At 33.4% G+C, this 17171-nt stretch overlaps 1 protein-coding gene across 2 annotated transcripts in view; it reads right to left on the reverse strand.

The window, feature by feature from the left end:
- Vinc (vinculin) overlaps positions 1-17171 on the reverse strand; it is a 96370-nt gene that overhangs the window by 18876 nt on the left and 60323 nt on the right. For both annotated transcript variants that reach the window (XM_085954284.1, XM_085954283.1), the window contains exons 3-9: positions 8130-8275; positions 6642-6747; positions 5888-6122; positions 1619-1700; positions 821-938; positions 539-727; positions 8-117 (exon numbers count right to left, since the gene is read on the reverse strand). In XM_085954284.1, coding sequence (XP_085810410.1) covers positions 8-117; positions 539-727; positions 821-938; positions 1619-1700; positions 5888-6122; positions 6642-6747; positions 8130-8275 — 986 coding nt within the window. The remainder of the gene's footprint in view (positions 1-7; positions 118-538; positions 728-820; positions 939-1618; positions 1701-5887; positions 6123-6641; positions 6748-8129; positions 8276-17171) is intronic.

A 17171-nucleotide genomic window follows, 5' to 3' on the forward strand; every position in this document is an offset into this window, starting at 1 on the left:
TTAATACCTTCCTTGGAGTGTCTTTGAGCCTTGCGATTCAACATCCTTAATACCTTCATTGATTGCCATCATCAGGTCTGATATCTTACTTCTGATCTGACTGGCCAGCTCCATAGCCTAAAAGACAAAATGAATCAAAACTCAAAAAATCATGTCAACAGGTATGTGGGAGACATACAGTTAGTAAGTATGCAGGAAGCACATAAAAATAATTCTAAAAACAGATGAGTTTATTATTATTTTTTATGTTTCAACATTTTTGTAACCAACAGTATACCAAATCAAAGTTAAATTTTTGAATATATTATATATAAATCCCATAAAAATTGCACCTGCTTGGTTATTGAACAAATATTATGCTTACTTCATTACCAAATATATTAATTAACCAACCGGGTGATGTAATAGAGTAAAAATTTAAAGCTTTAGTAAACCATTTTTCAATTTATCATTCATATAATATAAAAACTCCATATGCCTACAATATACAAGATTTTTCTGTAACATTTTTGAAACAACATATCATAAAACATCCAACCTGTGGTGATGATCCATGGCCTGCATCTCTCAAGTCGGCCAAGGAATCCAGAGCCTTCCTCAGCTCCCTGACAATACTCCTGACATACTCAGCCTGAGGTGGTGAGAATCTTTCAGCGCACTTCTCAGCAGTCGCTAACGCTGTTCTTAGCGCACGTTCACCGGCTGTACCACGTGGCGCATCAGGATCCTGATATAAAACGGTTAAATGAGTCACAAATTATAATATTTGTATGTGATAACGAAATTAATATGAATTGAACAAGGATAATGTTAAACTTACATTAAGCCATTCACTGCCCTGGCTAAGTTTGCCAGATAATTGGCTCTGAAGGTTTTTGAGAATGGACAGGCTGTCATGATCACTGATTTCTTCATCATAAGTTGTCAATTGGAGCACTCTAAAAAAATAATTTTAATTAAAAAAATATTTTATTTAATGCTTTGATCCTAGAATTAAATTATTATTTATTATTAATTTTAACATTGAAATAATCATATCAATAGCCACAATCATAGTAATTCATATTATAGTTCCCGGAAAAACAATGAGAAATTTCCATTGTGAAAAGTGTTGAATTGCATTTTTTTAAATGGAAATTTTTTACTTATAAATTCATTTAAAAAAAAAAGTATCTTACTAGTACACCCACAAGGAAATATTTATTCACTTGGCACATCTTGTAATATTGAATATTTCAAAATGAAGATAATATCGTGGTTGTACAGGCAGAAGTCACTAACTCCAGTTTTGACGAAATTGAGATTTTAATGTTATTATATAGAAAAAGTAATACTGCTTGACTGGCATGAGTCACGATTTAAGATTATTGAATATATAAAAAATAAAAGTAATGAAGAACTCAAAAAATAAAGATTTTACAACCATTTTAAGAACACCAAAAACACAAAACATTGATTATATCAGAACTGTGTATTTGGAGATTGCCACCTTCGGTAAACGTCAACTACATATAATAATTATATCTAAACTGCAAGCGTGCTATGTCCATTTCTACATAGTAACGGGTAACCAAACTAAACTAAATAGTGCGCACACCAATGTAATAAGATAAATAACCTGATGATTTCGTGGATTTCATTTGCCATTCTGGTAGAGAGGTAATTGCGATTCTCGGAAGCTTCATCAATTCCTTTGCCACCTAAAAAATAAATTTAAAAACTCAGACATGTAAAAAAAAATTAATTGAATTGAACAAATTCAAAGCCCAGTTTCAGACACCAGAGTTTAACATTTTTGGCAGTGCAACAACTCTTGTAGGTGCCTTAGCCTCTTCTAACCCCATAAAATGAGTTCAGTTGCTTATTTTAATTTGACAGCAGTATTCTTCAAAAATCACATAAATGACAGGATATTTATGCCAAAAAACCAGCGCTCGGAATGGAGCGGAACGCCCCGGAGCGCCGTTCCGGTTCGTGAATTCCTCGACAATTCCGTTCCGTCTCGTGGAATCCTCGAATCTACCGTTCCTTCTCGTGGAATCCTGATAGCGAGATGTCTCGTAAAATTTTTTCGAGCCTCATCAGACTATTTAATATAGCATTTCGGTTCAGAATGTGTTGAAATTGAGGAATATGAATTAGTATAATATATTTTAACAAAAATCTTTCTATTAAACAATGATTTTACTTGTTGACTACCCCTGTTAATACTTCGTAGATGTCGATACAAATTGGTGCCAAAGTAAGTCAAATTTCTTCTTAGAAAGGCATCTAGGTATATTTTTTCCTAACAATGCATTTCTAGACAACCCATGTGTCTGATAATAAAAAATACAGTTTTTATTGAATTAAGAATCCTTACATTTATTGCTCTCTTCCGTTTTCTTTAAGACAATATGAGATAATAGTACCTACTTATATGTATTATTCTATTCTATAGTGATATTTAACAAGTTGTTTTTTGCTTGAAGACAAAATCACAGAATACATAATTTATTTAGGGTACCTACTACTAATAACGATAATAACGTACAATTATTACGTACCTAATAATTGTAATACACACTGGTAGGTACGGTTTGATTTTCAATTAAAACACATGAAATATCTACATAACATTATTGTAAAAAATAGTTAATTTGTTAATTAAAGTTTTATGAATAATTAAATTACCTCAGTGTAGGTATCTACCAAGGCTTGGATTTTCGACCCTTTGGTATCAAACGCGGAGCTTAACTGACTTGGATAAGACTGGTAATGTGAGGAGTGTGTGGAGTGTGAAATGTTTTATGGAGTGAAATGAATGGGAGAAACAAAATCATAACTGTCCGATTGACGATTGCGCAAAATATAGGATATAGTATAGCTAACTTTACATAGGTAGGTTTGACGCATTAATAGTTTTGACAATACATCACAAGACAATCGAGGCCGTTCATTAGTCGACCTGTTGATGTTGGTGTTCAGCAACTATGCCCTTTTTATGGATTTTAGGGTCTCTCATATTGTCCGAGTTATTGCAGACAGCTTGCATTTATTTTACTTGCATTGTTTATAAAGTTTTTGTACTTAACTTACAAAATTTTGAAAAAATAAAGCACTTATTTGGTCATTTTTAAAGGATGACATATGTCCCAAAGTTAGTACGTATCTTCTTTCTCTCTGAACTGGTCGCATTATTTCCTTGATTCAGTGTAATTTAATATTTCCTATAATCAATCTCAATACAAAATATTTTTAACGTATATATTTATAACATAAGTGACAATAAAATATCATCCAAATGTTTTTGATGATAAAATCAATATTAATATTGATACGTTTGAAAATTAAAAGCGTATACCTATTTCTCGTTGATATATATTCGTGTTTTTTGCTTGACTTTTTTATTATTATTTTATATATCAACTTACCTACAAATCCGTTTATTAAGAAATATCTGTTATCTTAGTGTAAATTATTATTGATTGTACGGTACTTAGTGTAGTGAAATATTAGTGTCGTGTCATATAATTACTAAGTATCTATAATATACCGACCACAAGAGAAATTAAGTGCTTCAATAGTGGAACTAAAATATTTTTTTTTTATAATATTTTTATTTTATAGCAGTTTAGTTTTGTGTTACCTACCCAGTAAAAATCGCAAAATTACTATGCCTGTGGTGAGTTCCGTATTTTATTTTGTAAATAGTTCATAAAAATGGTTCTCTTTATCGCTCCAAATAAAAAGAAGACATATTTACATACCTATTATAAATGAAAACTTATCGAATTACCTTCAGGTTCTTAATATTTCACTAGGTAGTTTTGGAGTTGATAATGCTATTGAAACCACCATTCGTATTTTGTATTCTTGATTATGTATTAATTGATCCTGGTCCAATTATTAAGTATCGTTATAGCCATATATGAAAAGATTTGTGCTTAATTAGGAATCCCAATGAGCCAAGGAAAACCAATGCCAATCGAATCGAGTAGAGATAATAACTAGATCTGTGCATATCAGTCAAAATGAAAATATGCACTAGGAAAACAATTTATTACACGAATTATAGAGGATAGAAGAATAATGGAGAGTAAAAATTAACACAAACCAATTAATGGTGAGGCGGAAATACATAATATTATGTCATATGGAGACGTTAAATTTTCCTCATATTACTAGTAGGTATATTAAAACAAAATATTAGAAGTGCGACATCTTTATAAAACAATACAAAGAAACCGAGTTTTCAAAATATTCAATCATCAATAATATGTAATTATTGTTGATTGTTTTTACTGCAAAATGAGTGTAAAATAACGCACTATTAAAATGTATTAGTAAATATTTCAGTTATGAAAATTCTAAATGAATTTCTCCAAAAATGTAACGTAAATGTCTAGTGTATAGTGTAACAAAAATGTAATTCTGTATTATTAATAATGTAACTATTTATGCCTATAGTTAAAAAAATGTATGTATACTTTTGTAAACCATTGTAAAGCAGAATAGCCTTTCATTCAGAGAAGAGCTCAATTGCTTCCAAATAAAGAAAAAAAATGTATTAGTTGTTCAAGCATTATCAAAAAAAAATTTGGAGGGATGGAATGATGTTCTGACGCATTCACATATAGCATACCTTGGACTTCCAACTGTCCCAATTTCATTTGAAATAGTTAGGTAGGTACAATAACGATTGACACTATTGGAAAAAAGAGGCTGCGTGCCATATAGATTAAACATTTATTTATGTATATTTTTTTTAGAATTATTAATAACAATGTCCTTGCTTTTTCGTACAAGTTGGTTCTTAGTAATTTTGAACAATCACAAACACCCAGGCTTTGAGAAAAACAAATTAATATTGTGTCCTCACCGGGTCAAACCCAGAACTCTCGGGTAGAAGGCCAGCGCCTTACGCACTACATCACGAGAGCCTTATAAATGTTTATAATTTTATTGCTGATTGAAAATTTAGAGATATTTTACATCATAGGTATTATGATAAAATTATATGTGTGGGTATCTATATTATATATTATTATATATTGATATTTATATTTAAATTATATTGTGTGGGTTGGTAATTAAATGACGATATGAATAATATGATTGACGGTCTTAAAATATTATCAAAAAAATTGGGATGGCCATGAACTCTGGCTAGGGGCGATATTTTCTTTAGTGATGCCATAGAGCAGTCACGTCTTGAAGGGTAGGTAGGTAATGCACTGTTTAGGTGTTCCAGACGTTAAGGAGCGGCAAACAGACAATGAATAAAAAGAGGATAATATAATTTTTCGAAGAACTATTTCGTGGGAAAAAAAATCGCCTGCGATATATTTATATTATTTATTATTTGATTTGTCCTACAAAGGCCTATAATATAGTATAGGCTGTTCGGACTTCAGATGTGCCCCAAATTTGCAATTGTTTACCCTTACAAGCAGGGCTGAATTTACCAAAGGGCTACAGGTCCGGGACCCTAATTTAGTAGGTCTCTGGAACCAGAAAAATAATTTGAAATCACAAAAGACCCTTGCAGCAAAGGAATACGCAAATGTACGAGCTTCTAGAATTTTGAAGATAAGAGCCCAATTATAAGAACATTGATGACAATTAAGTGATTTTGCAAAAATTGAGTAGGTATTTAAAAAAAAAAACTACATTTAATATGTTATTGAGGGGGGGGGGGTAATGTGTATTAGCGCAGGGCCCCTTCAAGCGTAAATGAAACCCTGATTATTAGGCATATCGCCCTTATGATATCCGAAAAATATCTAACCCAATTTGATATTTTTTGATTATTCAGCGCTCCGGCTCGTAAGATTTTCTATTTCGAGCACTGCAAAAAACTATTGAATAATCTAACATTAATTGCAAAGAAAGAAAGTTATCTTACCTTCGCTAAGAATGTGAATGTATATCTTCATGGAGCAAATGAGGATGGGGGCCAAAGTCTTGACTTGCTCCAAGCACCTTGCCAGTGCTTCGGCATGGGCTCTGTGCGTAAGGTCCTGTGCTCGGCTCGACACTTCCCTTGCCACTCGGCTGAGGGACGGGCTAAGATCCCGGAGGAACTGCACCAGATCTTCCATCGAGTCTATCACTTCCGCCACTGCCAGGTAATCCAGAACCTAAGAATTAAATATTTTAATAAATCAAGACAAATTAGATAAACTAAAAGCAAAAATTTAATTAGGTGAATAAGAATTCTCAAGCCATAAGATCCAAGCGAGTATGCACTCGATAACCACTTATGGATGTGATAGATCACAGTAACACGTAGAAGATCACTCATAGTTATAGCAGCAGGACAAGTGTCCATCGCTAAACTCAGTATACAGTGTCTAGGTATGGGGTATGTACCTGGATTTTTTTTTATGAGCGGAGTAAGTGTAGAAATCACTTTTTCGTGGTCTTAAAAAATCAAAAATAAATTATTATGAATATTATTTCCAAATGGACCCCCACGCCATATCACTTTTCTGTCTGCGCACGTGGTTGATATGATATTATCCCAAATAGAAATTATCAAATAGTCAAAAGTTTGTAAAAAAGTATCAAAATAATTGTATCAGGTACTTATATTATAGTACTATCAATATTTTGTTTAAGAAACATTCTAAATATAATAATTTACTGTCCAGGCCAACCTTTTTGCATTCTCGCACGATTTTCCTGACTTCAGATTCATCAAAGCAGAGAAGCAGAGCGGATGTGCCCTGGAGGATTCCACGGGACCCTTCAATTAACTTCTTCCTGGAAAAAATATAAAAAACGTTTAATAATGGTTGGAAACACATTGTCATAATCAGCCGGGCTCAATTTGCTGCTGGGTGAAAGCATACACTAGCTAACTCACCTCGGTTATTAGCTTATGGTCACCGCATATTTTACTGAAATTAATGTATTCACTGATCCAGCGATCTTTTGCATGTTTTGTACCTTTTTAGTATGACTAGAATTCAGTGTTGCCATCTTTTTCTATGCTGATTATGGTACAAAAGCGAAAAAATTATAGTATTTCTTTAAAAAATATAGTACAGGAACATTTTTCGGCTTGAATCCTTTAAAATTATAGTATTTTGGCATATTTGGTGTAAAATTATAGTATTTTACATTTTTTGCAGAATTAAAATTATAGTACGGTTGGCAACACTGGACTAGATAGATGAGTGTTCAACTAAGCGACATAAATTTATCTGCTCACCCCAATCAATAGTAGGTAAGAGGTATTATATACCGGAGTCAGTTCTATAAAGAAATACTACTACTAGTTCACCATGTTCGATCCTGAGGATCATATCAAAGGCCTCCACACAGTGGAGGTTGTATTAATAGATTTTTTTTACGAGAAATGGATTTTAGCCACTTGCTCAACCTATTAGGTCCATATTCTCGACTCCAAGTATAAATTGAAAAACAATATGTGTATTTGCCAGACCCAGGATTCGAACCTGGGACCGACGACATTATAAGCCGACGCATAAGCCGCTCGGTCATCGTGGGCGTAAAACGAAAAAGAAATAACTAGGGACTAATCCATATTATATGAAGTACCTACCTAGGAACATAATATACATTATAATATTAATACTATCAACCGAAGGCAATTATTGATGGAATTTGAATTTAAATTCTAATGGATTTAAGGTTTGTACTATTCCATTTGAATCATTTTTTGCGACCCGGGTGATTGCGTATTTACTTTTTGGTGAGTGCACATAGTGCCTGAATATGTCGAAAGGCGAAACCCGGGTCGCAAAAACGATTCAAATGGAATAGTACAAAACTTAAATCCATTAGAATTGATAGGTATACATTATATATATTCAATTTGGAACTTATTAAGTTCTGCAGATGTATGCGTCAGCGAAGAAATAGGGAGCGAAAAAAGTGTAAGGAGCTAGGGGTGGCCTTCATCCTGCAGTAGATCTACCCCGGCTGATGATAATGATAATTCAATTCGGATTGCCATAAAGTATTAAACTTATTTATTCGTCAAGTAAAATAGTTACTTAGATCTTACAACATCATGATTATGTTATAAAACCTAAGTACCGTTAACATTCGCGAATTCATCTTGACGTAATATTGTTGGATAAGTAAGAACTATCAAATAATAACACTGTTTTAGTTACCTCGCAGGTCCTGAATAGGGGTCGTCCCTGAGCATGGCGGAAGCGTCCTGAAGCAGTCCAGCTGCCCCCTCCACCCTCCGTAGCGCCGATGGCATCTCCTGCCGAAGGACCTGGTCGTCTGAGGAGTTGATAGTCTCGTGACCCACCTACAGGAAAAAAACGAATAAATTAAAAATAGCGTTCTAAAACACTTTACTGTGAAACAACCGGGAAAAAATTAAATAAACTTATCATGTTTGAAAAATGAACACATGTATTTAATCGATTTTTTTATTTTATACCAACAAACAATATCAATGATACTATTGGTAAACAATAACAAAATAGACTCGCTTATAACGTAAGTATTTAAAAATTATGAAACTAATCGTTCGATTGTTTAGAAATTCGCATGGGGAAGACATTGCAACAATCGCTTTAAAGTTGCCGGCGTTTATGATTTAAAAAGTAAACAAAACTCATTCACTGTAGGACAGGCATATAAACAAGATAAGTTAAAAATTTACCATCGATTAATCGGATAATATGAATTAATTTCTGAAATATTTATATTAATAATATTATGAAATAACAGTTTATCATATAAAATGATTTTGAACCCATCACATGACATCACATAAACAAATCGTGTACCTTTGAAAAATACATAAATTTAAATTTAGAATGTGTGGCAACCGACCCGCGCTTTCCCTATTAGAGAAGTAAATATTATTAATTATATAAAAAAAAAAATACAAACACTAATTTTATCTTCGTGGGTTACCTAAAATAAAACCTAGTTATAGTGAAATCAAACGAGATAATAAATATCTGTGCAGAGCAAAGCGATTGAGATTAGAGTCCAATCTCTTTGGTGCAGAAGTCAGTGTGTCCCAAATACCTACGAATTTTTCTAATATGAATTACGTACATATTCTATACTTAAATTATCATTTCAAACCCAATTATTCATCTTTGGATTACTTATATTCATAACAAAACCCGATGTTTTTGTAAAACCATAAAGCCGTTTAAAGTATAAACTAGGTAGGTGCATTAATATTAAGGGCATAACAACTTATAAATTGCGTTATAGGCACTGAAAGTGTTATTTTTGGACATAAGATACACTGACTCTCCGGTATCTATGGATATTATTAGAATTAGCATAAATTTGATTTTAGTCCGATATAATTAATAATTTGCCACATGCAAACATGTCTTTGATTATTCAGTTTATCAATATAGATATTAAGATGTCTGCTTAATAATATGTAATGTTAATGTATTACTAGTGTCATAGTCAATGTGTAACAGCGGCGAGGGGTGGAGGTAGGCTGTCAAGATTAGACATACCTAAATAGTGGACACTAAAATTTGTCAGTCATATTTATTTGTTTTCATTGAACTAAGAATACAATTTGCAGATGGTGCTGGTTAGTTTATAAACTTCAATTAAACCCTGCCTAAACCAAACCACAATAGTTTAGGTATGCCATGGGCGATCCGACAAAAATAGTGCACACCTTTTCAGTCATAAGTCAAGAATACATCTTACAGACGGTGTTGGTTAGATTTTAAAATTCATTAAGCCCTACCTAACCAAACCATAATCAATAAAAAATATTCTCCTATCTATAAAATAACTAAAAATATGTATGGTTTAATGGCATAATTTTAGATATTTATAGATAGTTTATTATCTACTATGGCTTGGATTATGCGGTGTTTAATTGAATTTTAAACACTAACAAACACTATCTACACATTGTAGAATTGGTTCCATGAAAACAAATACGCTTGACTGACAAAGTTTAGTGTACACTATTTATGTCATATCTTAATAGCCTACCTCCACCCTTCGCCACTAGTGTGTAGTACCTATATTCAATTTTGCATAATATGAGTTAATTACGTACAGATTTTATACCTAAAGTGTCTAATCTATTTATAATACAAGCCTTAAATTCAAAAAAATAAAAAACTTAAGACATGATTGAAAAATCTTAGAATTGCTTAGATAAAAAAATTTTGCGATGTAACTAAAACTTACCAATGTAAGTGTATCAAAATTTAGTGCACAAACTAACGATTTGGTAAGATAAAATACGAATATGCACGTTGACCGAGCTGAAAACGTCGACTAACCGGAAAAACTAACGACGACTTTTCCCAAGTCTAAATCTGTAAGAAAAAAACCAAAAGTCCAGCAGAAGTGTTGTATGTATACAAACAAACATGGACGGATATATCGTGATATGGCTGGAGTGATGTATAACTGAGATACGTCACCAAAGATGCGTGAGACTGAATCTCAAACTGTACATAATATTAAGATTATTAATTATTCATAAAATGACAATTAATCAATAACGCTACGTCACGGTTAGGGATTCCAATCCCGGGATCGCGAGCTATTTTCGATACATATGAATCCCGGGATAGATTAACATAATCCCGAAACTTTCGGGATTGATTTTTTTATCAATTTTTATGGAAAATAAAATAAAAACGAAATTATAACAGAAAAAATACTTTTAATAACAAATAACTACATTAGAAATAAACTGAGTTTGAATGAAGTTTGATTTATGTATGTGTAAGTTGCCGATTCATTTTATTTTTTCACATAAATTAATAAAAATGAGAAAGATTGGAAAAAAAACAATGCTTCCCACTATTAACAAAGTAATTCCACCATGATCTCATACGTTTTACGGCAGTTTCATATTTGGCTGAGTAATTAGATTTATGAAGCGGAAAAGCCATAAGTACACCATGATTTGCTTTACTATTTTAAATCTCGCTAACCCATTCATTAAGTCTTTATTATCAGAAACAGCAATCTCATATTAAATTCACATTATTACTTATATTACAATACTTACAATTTACTCCATTAAACTCATGTATTTCCAAGATTGAACGTATACAATATTAACAATAAATGTCTTAAATAGTATAAATTATACTAGAATTATTTTTGACCGATTTTATCAATGTTATTTGTAAATATAAAAATTTTCAATTAACAATGGAAGAAAATGCCAATCCCGGGACCAGTCCCGGGATCCCGGGATTGTCAAATTGTAATCCCGAAATCCCGGGATCAGAATTTTGGCTCGGGATTGGATTCCCTAGTCACGGAGAACACGACATTGCTCTGTTGGATAAAAACGATTATTCTCATACCGTTTGCGAGAAGACTCACGTTATTATAGTTAATAATATATCTAACGCAAAAGCTTAGTCGTTTCCGGAAACTAATAAGTATGCAGTTCGCCGTATCACACTTCACCGTGAAATTTTGTATCGGAAATATATGGGCGTATATTAAAGACCGTCCAACCTCTTCGGGTCGTATAGTACTGACATAAAATTCATGTTTAAATAAAACACTGTTCTTGTCGGTTTACGCTTTACACTTTACAAGAAGCCAGCAGCAAATAAATTTTGAAATTAGCCAGTTAGGTTTTCATTCTTGAATTCATGAATTTTGCCGAAATCAGCCAAGGAAATTGAATTATTGTTCATATTGAATCTAATATAATTGAAGACCGTATAGTATACGGTCACCTCTTTCCGATAAGAAAGCTCACGGCGAACTGTGCCAAGGTGAAATGTTGTACGTACAATTTACATGTAACCAAGCTTGTTAACTACGAAAAGCAACTAAGTGAGATTTATACCCCGTTTACACGTGCATGGATTTACTGCTTACAGTACGTATTACAGCGGCCATAACAAAAAAATACACGTGTAAACACGTATTATCGTGCAAATTGCAAGATTGATATCATGAATAAAAAAACTGAATTTTCACGCGACAATTGGACCGTGCGTAGATTGTTAGTGGCGAACCTGCCGGTAAAAAAAAACGAACTACACCGCGCAGACTCATTTTGAGGTTAACCGATTTCCACGACCTGTCAAATAGTAACATAAAATAACAACATCAAACAACAAAGAATGAAATTAGCGAGACGTCAGCACTTTTACGTGTAAACAGTTATTATCGCGACAGTTTAAAATACATACTATTGTTGCAAGTAAATTCATGCACGGTGTACATGCGCTATAAGTTTTAATGCTTAGTGTCCCTGTTTTTATAATCTATCAATTATACACCCATTGATGGTCCGTAGGGGAATGCAACACTGTATAGGGGTAGCATATAATTGTAAGGGGCGTTGAATTAGGTAATTAATGCAAAACCATACTACTTGTGAGATTACTAGGCTAGGGTTGGTGGAGATGAAATTTTTTCGACAGTTGCGCAATTCAAATTGGTTACGTCCTAAGTCGTGTCACAGAACAGATTAGTAAGATAGAAATACAAAACCCAGTCGCCATAGACGAAGGCTTTAGTGGCAGTTTTTGGTTTCTAATTTAATGAGGGGCAAATCAGTAAACGTAAAAAATACAGAGCCCTCTGAATGTACTCAAATATTACCAATACAATTTAATGCATTAATATGATACAGACGTTAAAAATAAAAATATATATTCTTTAACAAGTGTTCAAGTACCTATATCCAATATTTCTCCACACTCGAAAATAGACTACCTTCTTACAACCACACCCAGAAGGTAACGCATTTCCAATCAGTTTTGTGTTCCCTGCATGTATTCAAGTGATTTTAAACCGGCGTTCTGCAGAACCCCGAGGATACGGAAAAACTTACCCAAAAACCTTCAAACCTTTTTGCTAATAGGCTAAAAGTAAGGTTTAATGCCGGCGCTCCATTGGCACGCAAGTCAGACGATTTACAGTCTTCGGACTTTTTTTTCGCGTGGAGCACCCCAGATCTGCAGATTTTTTAATCCGCAGACCAGGCTCGTTGGATTTCAAACATGTTTGATATTTTACTCTCCGAGTTGCCAGACTTCGTCCGTCGATCACAATACAAATTCGATTTGACATTAATACGCGATCATTCGGACCGAAAAAAAATCTGTAATTGTTTTAAACATTTTCATTGATTAATTTGTTAATTTACACATTAAAAAATGAGAGATTTATCAATTATTTTTTTTTTGTAGATATTTATTAAATTCATAAAATAAAACATAAAACTTGTGTTGTTTACACTGCTATATTATTTTATGCAAGTCTACATATAAATAACACAACATTATAGGATTATCGGAAGACATTACGATAATCGCAACTTTTGACTTTTGACAGCTCGGCTTTTTTTATTCATTCGTTGATCAGTAGCAGAGCATAGACAAATCGGACGATTTATTGTGCTCAGAATTTTGGCTCGCCAATGGAGCGCTGACATAACACGACCTACATTTAAGCAATGGAGTGCCTATTTAAAAAAGCTGAAGGCTTGGGTTTAGATATCGCACTTATTATTGAACTAGGGCGAATTTTACTTGGGTAGAGATTTTTTCTAACACCTATATGAAGAAACAAAAATTGAGGAATTCAGTTGTATTAACAGTTCAATACACAGGTAGGTATTTACGAATTGTTGTTTGTCGACCCTGCATGTTTTCATGGACAGAAGTCATAAGTTTGTTATGGGACACGGTTCAAAACCACATGCGGTTTATCTATGGATGGTTTCTACGTAACCACATTTAAAAGGTCTTAGCCCTCCGTGATATTTCCTTGTTTCGTGTATATACGAAATCCTTAACTGTAATAATTAATATTATTCTATCCTCAAAATAAATATTCTATACCTAAGAGGCATCTTGAGGAAAAACTGTTTAAAACCACTCGCCATGTGTTTCCAACGAAGTCTAAATCTATATATACGTACAAACTATATATTAAAATATCTACTATATATGCGTGAAGATACAACTAAATATACGTAGGGACGCCGAAATAAACTTGCGTAGAGGGGGGTGACCGGTGTTAAGTGAAATATCTTGACTTTAAAAATAATAAAAACAGCAATAGCTTACGGCGTGTCTCACTTCATTAATTGCTATCGACAGTTATATTATTTTTCAGTGCATCTCTAAAACAGTTATCACTCGTTAGGAAGAGCATTGGTTTAACTCAGAATGGGCGTTCTAACAGGAAAGGTGGACCAGCCAGGTGGAAAGTTTTGTAAATAAAACTGAAGATTGACTTTGTCAGTTTTTCTGCTGGTTATAAGGGTTTCAAACAACTTATTATATGGGTTTTAAACAAGTAATTCTTTTAAAACACTCGGTTAATAATAGTCAAATTCTAATACATAGTTTCTTAACCGGTGGACCGCGAAGATTTTTGGGTGGGCCGCAAAAATTGTCTGCAGTTCAAAATTAGTTAACTAGAAACCCAAAATTAGAAGTGGGATTGTATTATATTTCGACAATTGTTTCAAAAATAGTGTAAATATAAATATTTATTATTTTATTCCAATGTTGATGGTCCGCAAAACATTTTTTGTTTTTTTTTTGTGGTCCGCGGATATAAAAGGATTAAGAAACGTTGCTCTAATAGTTATAACCAATAGAAGAAAATGAAGCAGTGAATGCTCGAGGAGAGGTGGAAAAACACATTTCGTAGAGTAGTTTGGTAGAACGCCCGTCCGTGAATCCTCGGTGAAGTTTCTAATCCGGCGTCGCCCGCGTATGGTTTTTTTTCAATGTGTATTTGATCCAGAGCAAGGACACAATGATTTTAACGAATGGCTAATGAACGTTCCTCAGCAAAATCTGTTAATATAACCTCAACTCTGTGGAGGCCGACATGCTAAAACTGGTAGCTACTGGCTACGGAAGACAAACTTTGTTTATAGTGAAAATTGTTTTTGTGTGGCTACCGAAACAACTGCCATACTATTTTGTTGAACGCTTCACCAAGATATAAGGGTTATACCAGGGCAATACACCTTATTACCATTGTCCAATTAAATTTAGGACCCACGAATGTAGATGTATTGACGAATAGTTCGTGGCCCTTTTTCGAAAGATTAAAGTGAAAAATATAGATGTAAGAAAGGGATGATACGGTGCACGCGTGATACGTTTAATGTAAGTATGTAATTCTAAAATCACAAGTCTAACGTCAACACCGACAGTCAGAGTAATTAATTATCTTATTTACATCTAGAGGTAATCAATAACAAAATATAATATGAAAATAACCGCCAACAGGTTATCTGTCGGCAAGTCTAGCGGAGTCACTGGCGCGCCTGATTGGTCTAATTTTAAACCTAACTCAAAGTGACTTAGGACTTGTCTACAATACAACACCGAGAGGCTCGGTTTTCACGTGCGAAGAGTCCAAATACAAAAATACACCAGTTAGTCACAGAATTGACTAAATAGCAATGCTGAACCAATGATACGTTTATTAGGAATTTGAATTCCGGATAGAATTTTCAATCTCACGATTACAGGATTAGTATTTTATACTCTCGGGATTAGACTAAAAACCAGTGAAATTTTGAATAGTGTAAAAGTGTATGACAGTTGTCTTTGTATAAATAAAAAATATTACACGTTACAAATCTCACATCTAGTAGCACTCTCATTGATTGATGTTTTTGTTTATTAGGTAAAAAAAAATGTGATGCCTCGTGGGAAGAAACGATTCGCAGCTCTGCAATGAATGTGATGCTTTGGAGGAGATTGTACAATACAGGAATACAATGCCCTAAATATGAACGACACAGAGTACAGCTGCGAATTGCGGATATCTTTGTGAATGTCGACGAATTGAAAGGTGCCCTGGCGGTGGATAAGACAGAAGAGCTTTGCAAAATTGTAAAGTTCTTTAACAGAATTGGAGTGAGGACCTGATCGGCGGATCGTCCTCTAGATGAGAAGAGACGATATGACAGCGAGTTGCAGTCAAAGCCTCGATAAAATAAAAAAAAAAATAAAAAAAATGCGATATCGTAATTTCACAAAAGTTTTATTTGGAAACCGTACACGTGGAATCTATTTGTGAAAATTTCAGATCGATGGCGTCATTAACAAAAAAGTTAGTTTTCTTTTCTTAAAAATATTCTATGGAGAATTGGAGACCCATGTTTGAAGTACCGGACCGCCCCCAAATTTTAATAAAATGTATTGTCCCTGCACTAGTAGGTGCCTACCTGTGTATCGAATTTAAAGTTTCTGTGTATAAGGTACAGGAAATAAGAACATTGAACGTGACAAAAAAGCGTTGTAGATTTTAGATTATCTTTTTATATCACAGAAGAGTTGATATAAAAATACCAATACAAGCGCTTCTTTAAATTACAGTTTCTCAAACATCATATACAAAAAAATAGTTCCGAAATCCCGATATCAGGATCAAGAAATAGAAGTCAGACTTTACTGATTGGATTTTTAATCAACAAATTCTAAAAAAATTCAATGGATGGATCTCATGGATTTTCTTAGTGACACGTACATTTAAATACCAAACATTTTTAAAGCAGAAGTCCTGTTTGCACTAAAACTAAAATAAAGTCACTGACTATCACGCCCCGCGTGATTTATTCTGTTTGAATGTTTGCGTCCCCTATTGCGCAATACTGGGTTTTTACTCCGTTGCATCAATCATGAGTGTCACATGAAAAACTAATCTAAAACTACGTTTACTTGACGGGCAGAAAAATTTTGTGACTTAATGAATGACATTAAAATAAATACAGTAAGTACTTATATGTTTCTAAATAGTGGAAGAGAGTATAGTAAGAGTTGGGTTTCGGGAATTCTCGAGAATTTTTCGAGATTTTCCATCCTGAATCTCGAGAATCGAATTTTTTAACATTTCGGGAAATCCCAGATCTCGAGAATCTTTTCTCGGATTCGGGATTTCTTTGTTATCAAATATTAATTGAAAAAACGATTATCTATATGAAATAAGTGGACAGAAAACACAAAACGTTCAAGGACTGATCGGGGCATTTAACGCAATATGCCAACTTTGACTCAAAATGAGCGCAATTTTTGCAACATCAGGGAATTTTGAGTCTCAAAAGCGTACGCGATTGTCAGACGCAGCGATTGACAGTCTGGGTTTTTTTAAATTCTATTTGAATTAGTAAAGTTTTGAATTATTATTTTTGTCTTCTTACAAAAATAAAAGAAATCATATTTCTTTGGAATATGTCT

This window comes from Rhyacophila brunnea, unplaced genomic scaffold, assembly GCF_057557595.1.
Source record: "Rhyacophila brunnea isolate RB1 unplaced genomic scaffold, BYU_Rbru_1.0 scaffold_4, whole genome shotgun sequence".
NCBI lineage: Eukaryota > Metazoa > Arthropoda > Insecta > Trichoptera > Rhyacophilidae > Rhyacophila > Rhyacophila brunnea.